At 32.8% G+C, this 8,251-nt stretch overlaps 1 protein-coding gene across 1 annotated transcript; it reads right to left on the reverse strand.

Annotated features, from left to right (window-relative positions):
• Positions 1-782: 782 nt before the first annotated feature.
• Positions 783-6,525, reverse strand: LOAG_07168 (hypothetical protein). The gene is made up of 8 exons (XM_003142702.2): positions 6,415-6,525; positions 5,933-6,041; positions 5,635-5,831; positions 5,086-5,317; positions 4,407-4,627; positions 2,231-2,402; positions 1,674-1,767; positions 783-1,216 (listed from the first exon to the last, which is right to left on the reverse strand). The coding sequence occupies exons 1-8, from the start codon at positions 6,473-6,475 to the stop codon at positions 1,109-1,111; spliced, it is 1,194 nt and encodes a 397-aa protein (XP_003142750.1). The 5' UTR covers positions 6,476-6,525; the 3' UTR covers positions 783-1,108.
• Positions 6,526-8,251: the final 1,726 nt, after the last annotated feature.

Raw genomic sequence — 8,251 nt, forward strand, 5'->3', positions numbered from 1 at the left:
ATATTTAAAATAAGACATTATAAGAATTACGAAAAAATTGTACCACGAGAACAAAAAATAGGTAAAATGGGAAGATAGAGGAAATGAAATATTTAAAAAAAAAACCATTATATTTAAAATTCAGAATATAAAGTTTTTGGTATTCTAATTCTAATAGAAATTATCGAAAAATATTAAGGAATATTTAAAGATATTAAGGAATATTAAGGGAAAAATTTGAAAATATACCCATTTTATCATTTCTACATTTTTATTTTTAAAATAATATTTTTAAAATATACCATTTCTACCATTAAAGGCTTTTTTGATTCATTTGTTTCAGTTATATTAATTAAGCATTTTAGTAGTACGTTGAATCGTATCAAACAATATGATAACAGTACCAGATATGCGGGTAAGCATGAAAGTATGATTGCATTATACGCTTTAATCACCAAAAATTCCAGTACTACTTGCATTAGTTAAACCGCTTCTGCATAAATTGCCATTGTGATTTAAGAAATGTTGTGGGAAAAAGAAATGCTGTTTTCTACTTGGTAGAATATATATGATATGCGGTGTTATCTCAATCTGAATCATGATTTCGATAGCAATTGTTGAAAAATATTCAGGAATATGGAAATCCCTATTTTCGACAATAAACAAATATGTAATTTTGGTGATAGGTATGACAAGGAAGTAAAGAGTAGTAGATTTTATTGAAAATTTCATTGGTTACTGAATTAATTTCATTTAATGCACATTAAAAGAATATCTTTTTCACTTCGAATAGAAACGTGCAAGCTTATCACTTTTTAAAATACACATAATGAACATGACAATGTACCACAACGAAACTCAAAAAGAAAATGTTCGTTGAACTAGAAAAAAAAATGATTGTTACCTATATTCTCCGGAAAAATTAACTCAGTAACAAAAAATAAGCTAGATTAGTAACAATTAAAAGGTAGCCATACTTCCTTCTCAAATGACCACTCGCTATTTTTACAATGGCTTTTATAAACTTTTATAAACTTGAACAGAGATGTGGATTGACTTTGAGCATCGCCTCATTTGCAGCCTATCACCGGAAACCATCATTATCCAAACAACAAAAAAATAGAACAATTTAACATATTTGACATATTTTTGGTTTATTGATATAACGAAAACTTCGTTTACCGAACGTCCCACGCGAAAATTTATGCCGCAATCGTCGTCGCAATGGAATACCAATCTGAAAAACTCGACATGCTTGCAAAAACTTTTCGCTTCACAAAATTCGAAAAAACAAAAATGCATTTGCAGAAGTAATACATAATTGTATTGTTCCGACAAAATTTTTAGCAAATCGAAGAAAACACCCCGAGATAAATCTAACTATAGACAGGTTAACGTTTAGATTTCGATTCAAAATTATGAGCAATAAACTGTCCAAATCAGCAGTTTAAACTGCCATAAAAACAAACATGAATAGTACCTGCTATAATTATTGAAAAATATGTGAAAAATGTATGTAAGCAAAACGTTTTTATGTACTGTAATACTCAAGTTACTGATTATAACTGAAGCAAAAATTTTAAAAATTAAGAAAGCATAAAAATATCGAAAACTACAACTATAATATGTCCATCATTTATATCAGTTCAAGGAAAAAAAGTCGAATGATCAACAAAGAATCATTCAATACTTACCACAGATTCAATTTCCTTCTTGTACCTCAAAGCCACGTCCTTCACATTGATCGGTTCGTGCTCCTCCTCCAGATCAACAAATTTCAGTACGAAGCTGCAAAAAAGGAACATCCGCTCAATCACCCGCAACCCAACTTAAATGTCGATCAAAAGAACAATTCGATAAATAAATATGATTCGATAATTGAAAATATACAATTCGATAATTAAATATGATTCGACAATTGAAAATATATAATTCGATAATTAAATATGGACGCGATTTAGGAGATCTAACATAGCAATATAACGGTACAAATATGTCGTCAGTGTAAGAATAGCTATATTGGATGTTTCGATCATTTCACTAATTCATTCATTCTTTAGTGATATTAAAAAATGTGTATATGTGGAAGTGATTTTAATTTTTATAAGCTTTCTATTTACTCCTATATTTGTTTAATTCCAGCATATACGCTAGGACTAGATCAAACACACAATGATATGTTGGAAAAAAAAAACTAGTATATTGGAAAAAAAGAATAACAGCTAAAGCTTTAGCAAGAATAAAATCCAACCTAGGACCACAAATCTCTCGAAGAGAATAATGTGGTTCGTCGAACCGTTCGAGATCTTCGAGCGAATCAAGTTCATTAAATGGGAACTTTTTGTCTGCTGTAACTCCCCAACATCGCATCAATGCATTCATAGCGGCCATATCGACTGCTATAGATATCGTTTCTCCAGGACCTTTAAGCATTTTGCTTAAACGAAATGTCAAGAAAAAAGAGCTTTACAAACAATCACATGGCTACTTGAATGGTCAAAAAATAAAGATATGATAAAGCTTCCAAGAATTCCATTCATTTGCAGAACCATATCCTTACAAGTAAGTCAACTGACCTGACCCTTCATTCTTCCTCCTTCACCTTTGTCTATTTGTTCTCATTACAAAAAATCAAGTATCAGCAACTTCAAAGAAGAAAAAAATGAAGGATTTGAAAATTTCAGTAGTATCATAAATCAACGACCGCATAAACATATGTTGGTTTCTTTGTTTTGTGCTTATTGCCCTTGTAAACCTGCCACATTTAGGGGTCAGAAAATGATGTGCGGAAAGCAGTTGTCTTTTTCTATGAGAAGCGAATTTGACATTGGCTAGGAAATTCAAAGTGGAGACCATCTCAGAAGATAATTCTAATAGCTTGCCAATCCCTCAAACATCCTTCTCGACCATTTTTAAGGCTTATTTACCTCATATACCGATTATCTACCTCTAGCACCATAAACTGGGCAAAAATTGCGGCAAAAATTTTGTTGTCGTTACATTTTCTCAAAAAGATATTTATGTTTTTATATTTATGTTTATATATGAACAACTTATAAAAACTTTACACCGTACCGACTTAAATTTGCTATCGGTTTTATTCTATAACAAGTTTTGTTATACCTAAAGTACCGTTAACATCTCATATAATATGAATATATTCTTTACGAAATCGTTTATGATTGCATGTCAGTTCGAACATTCTGAGTATGACTAAAGTACGCTTTCTTTCTTTTCAGAAAATGAAAAACTCTTCTAAATCGTCAAATAAAAAAAGCCGAAAAAAAAATTTTAGTTCGGGCTAATTAAAAATGGTTAGGTATAAGAATAGAACTACTGTAGCGACTTATATATGTCAATTCTCAGAAATAGCTTGTTTTACTGCGAAATATGTGTAATTAAATTGTAAACATGTATATTAAATTCGTATATGTACAATTAAATTACTCATATTTTATGAGGACATGTAAATAATGACTTCCACCTAAACAGCTAACTCAGCAAAATCCACTGCTGAAGTTACGTAAAGGATCATAAATTAGTAGAAGGATAATGCAAAGAGATTTCTTAACCCTAATTATTAATTTTAAATTTTATAAACCTGTAAATAAATTTTTTATAAACCTGTAAATGTCTTTACAATGTGTGTTACAATAAATGAGGTCTTAAGTTAAACACTGAAAACATTCAAGAATTTCTGAGGTAAGCAGAACGTTTTCGTATAGAAATGGAGTACATAAAAGTCTTCCTGCAACTGATAAAAACCATAAATGGTGCAATTAAATATTGAAACCAGAGTTTCGAAGTGTTATCAAGTCACTGTTTTTCGAAAGACGTGATTCACAATGGAATTTTATGTGAAAGGTCATAATATATTAGTAAAGGAATCAGTGTATCGATTTGTGATTCTCTCCTCGAGGTCTCTTTTATATTTAATTACTAAGGACTTTGCCAGCGCTATTTCTGCTTGAATTTTGCAACACCGTCAATTTAATTCTTTACAGTCCTTACATTTTATCAATTCTTTACCATATTTAACTGCTGTAAAACTTGCAAAGTGATTACAGTAGCTGGCTCAAATAAGAAATTAATCAAATAGTACTGTTACAGTAAAATGATGAGGATAGTGATGCACAGTGAATTTAAAATAAGTTATCTGTCTCTCTACTCCAATCGTTTCATTTGTTATTTGCCTAATTATTCTGTCCATAATATATTCCGCAATGAGACATTCTCACTTTCTCGCTGACTTGTACGAAGCCTAACATAACGGTTAGTTCGTCCCAACACATTATGATCTTTTTACCCTTTCATTCGCACTATAAGCTCACATATGTCTTTTAGAGACTTCATTTTATCTATTATCGACTTCATTGTATTGATAGATATTTCAGTTGTATTTTGAGACAATAAGTCCAAATATTAACCTTGTCCAATAAGTCTCTTATTTGCGTAGATTCCAGCAATAAATATTGGTTCAGCACTAATTTCACCGGCAGAGCGTAAAAGACGAGGTTCGACTTCCATACCGGTACTAGAAAATATGACGAACCGAAGTACAGCAAGCGGTTCTGCTAATGGAAACACCTCTTCGATATCCAAATCAACCAGCTGTGCCATGATTACATTCCGGATTAAAGCAATGGCTCTGCAATTTATCCCAGTCAATTAACGGCAATAATCTTTATTGTGGAGATGATAACTACCTCATGTTTTTGAAGATTTCTTTCACTATTCAGACGAAAACAGTAAAGGGTAAAGTTATAAATATCATCCAGAATTTCTGGTTACTATTCTTTATCTAATCTACGCAACCAACTAAAAAGTCTTACCAAATTTTCAAGAAATCCTCTCTGCCACCCTTATGTCTTCCTTAGATTTGATCAAATGTCTACTGTTAAAAAGGAATTAAGCATAGTTTTCTCCTTCGCATTTTGGATCCTATTACCCAATTTTATTTATGGTTAAAAAATCTCAAAATATTATTTCACGGTTAATACTATTGATGGATAAAAACTTGCCCAGTTTTCTTACTTTCTATGGATTGGATAATGAACATTTACAAAACGATCATCCCGCATTATACTACGAAGGAACAGAGTTTACCTTTGGTAAGGTAATGTTGCAATGAGAGCTTTGAAGGCATTACATAAAGATGCATTCGACGGCGGGAACTCGGCAGTACGGATCAAATTATTGATGCCCAAATAAGTAGCCAAAGTGGCGATCTGTTCATCAGAAATTAGTTTCAAAGCTAAACTAGAGATGAGCTCCTCTGGAGCATGAGGCAGGCCATATCGTAAATATGCGCACGTACTTTTCCACAGAAGTTCACTCCCTGTAGTTTATTGTTTAGCATATCCTATTGAGCAATTAGTTAATAGACGATCTAAGACTAGGTTTACAAACCAACTAGGTTTACAAAACGATGAAAAGAATTTTAAAACTATTTGATCAAAACAGTTGTCTAGTGTTTATTAGCAAACTATATTTAATGGTAATCCAATTTCCCAGTGCCCATATAACAATCAAATAGTATCTCTTTGATCATTCATAATAGCAGAGGTCAAACTATTACATTAAACTCTTGTCTACCCATTCATTTAGTTCACTTCTGAATTCTACACTGTTTACAGAAAACATGACAACGCTAACCAAGCTGAATAAGTTGTTCGTTGTGTTCCTTCATTTCATAACTTTCTTGCTTACTCGGCTGGGCATTTGCTGATTCCTCTGCTATATCAGCTCGCTGATAGAAGGAATTATCGGTAAGTGCTTGGATTAGCACATTCTTATCAGTTTCTGGAGCACCAATTCGATGGCCGAAGGCATAAATTTCCGAATCATAATCCCTATATTTAAATGATCTATCAAAAAAAGATAATTTGTAAAGTCTGAGGATAGAACCGTACAAGAAGAATATTATGTTTATGTGATAAGGTCAGCTTCATACCAGTTAGGATATGCAGATCGACTTAGTATAGGATCAGCTCCAGCTAACATTCGTCGGTGATATAAATCTTTCAGATACGGTCTTTCCCATCTTGCTCGGATATATCTACCTTTAAATATTTTGCAACATCCTCGCTGATATACTTAACAGCTTGAATATGCATTGCTCTCCGTTAAGAATTATTCAAGTGATACTTATTGAATTAAATTCTTCTACTTATAGTCCTTCATCCTAATATCTCTCTGCGATCTTAAATGATAGATTTTTAACGAATAATTACAAATATGAAATGAAATTTAATTAATCAACAACATTGCGTCAGTGGTATTTACACACAAATTATATTATTGCATTCGGAATTACTTTTCACGAACTTTACATTTTGCTTAAATTTGTATTAATTATGAAATGAAGTGTAGGATTTCGATTAGGCCTAGTGAATGGAACCCAAACTGGGAAGGCCTAAAACAGAAAAGACTTACAGAATATTGACAACACCGGCTTTTTCGTGAAAAACAATGATAGTGATGGTAGTGACGTCATCGACGTCAAAAGCCCACTTGGCACCTCTGTCCCACTAGCACCACCACCAGCTAACGAAAGAGCCAAATGCCGTGATGTTTGTTAAATTACGGCAACGGATAACCCGGGAAGAGGGAATATAGATGAATTCGAAAATTGTCAGTGCGTACGTATATATAGTACTTGAATTTCAGCATACAATGAAAGGGATGAAGCGACAGGGAGTACGGTGCCCGAGAATTCTTGGATGATTTTATGGGCAGCGGGGAGGCTTAAAAAAAGCATGCCAGTATAATCCTGAATGCTAGTAGATTCCCTCATACTCGAACCTTATTCAATTCCGTGAATAACTTATTCTTTGATACGATATCAGTAGTACAATTGAAGTAACTGTCGAAATTGCAATTATGACGCTATACAGTCTTACATGATTTTTCTATCTCAGGTTTACTGGGAAGCATATCAGTTTGGGGTGTTTTGCAATAAAGCGTTGACTTCAGCAAAAGATGTTATCAGGAAATCATCATATCAGAAAGGATTACTTATCACCTTAGTGTTTTTCTTGTCTCACTTATTTTTAAACAGATTTGATGTAAAATTTTTCCTTGTGCACATTTTTTGATATGTCCTTTACTGTTTAATTCGTATTATTTAAAGTTTGATCATTTCATTATTCAATTTCATTATTCAAGTATTCGTAAAACGACATTGATGCTTTATTGCTAACACTTTTTACATACTTGATCAAAATGAAAACGTTATAAAAGAAATCACGTGCATGCGTGACTTGTTTCTATAAGACTAGCATTAATTTGACTTTATGGTGATTTACTGCAACTTATCTTCCACTATCAGTGAACTATGCCAAACTCGGCGATATTAGGCTTCTGTTTCAGTAATATTAGTTACAGTATAGCCATACGTCATCGGAAAATGCCATATCTGATTACATATGACATTTCCTAAGGATGCTGGATCTGTCGGTATATATGTCGCACCATTTCCTCATATTGCTAGACTCAGAGATTCTATTCTATTTTCCGGCAATGCCGTGTGATTTCTTGAGAATGATAGATTTGACGATATCATCATCACTTTTCAAGAATACCGAGTATCGGTGCTCTCATAAGAGTATTTCACTGGATCCACAATTGGATAAATCCGTTCACTGCAGTTGAAGCAGATACTAAGTAACTACGAAGAGCATAATGATATTTTCATAAAATTATCATGCGCGATAAATTTCGATCAACAGTTGTTTGTTTAATGTACAGCGACAATCATCAGCGTGACGTATTGCTTGTATAAGGTTCATTATACTACCGCTAATACAATAAACAGAGACAATCGGATTAAAACTATTTCGATTAGGTAAGAGGTTGTACATAATGAACTGTTATGATCCTCGTATTGGTCACAGAAATACCATCTCTACGTAATTAGAAGAGATTCATTTGATGTCAACTTTAAATGCATTGCCTGGACAATATGGATTCATTGGCAAGAAAAATGGTGTATAAGAAGAAGAGTTTTACGATATGGATTGCTGGTTTGGGTAACGAATGTAAAGCAAAAGGAGGAGACAGCCATTTGAAATTTCTATCCCGCCCTGACCCTCCAGTAGACATCTTTTTCCTTTTCTATATCTCTGAGGTTATAAGAAATGTTGATATAAGGTTTTCCATACTGACAGAACGTTCTCTCTCTTTAACATTGCCGCTCTATTTTTCCCTCGAAACCAAAACTTGCGGTCATTTCTGCCTGTTATGGAGAATCATACATATCATTTTTAGATAC

The sequence above is a fragment of the Loa loa genome, assembly GCF_000183805.2.
Source record: "Loa loa unplaced genomic scaffold supercont3.192, whole genome shotgun sequence".
Lineage (NCBI taxonomy): Eukaryota > Metazoa > Nematoda > Chromadorea > Rhabditida > Onchocercidae > Loa > Loa loa.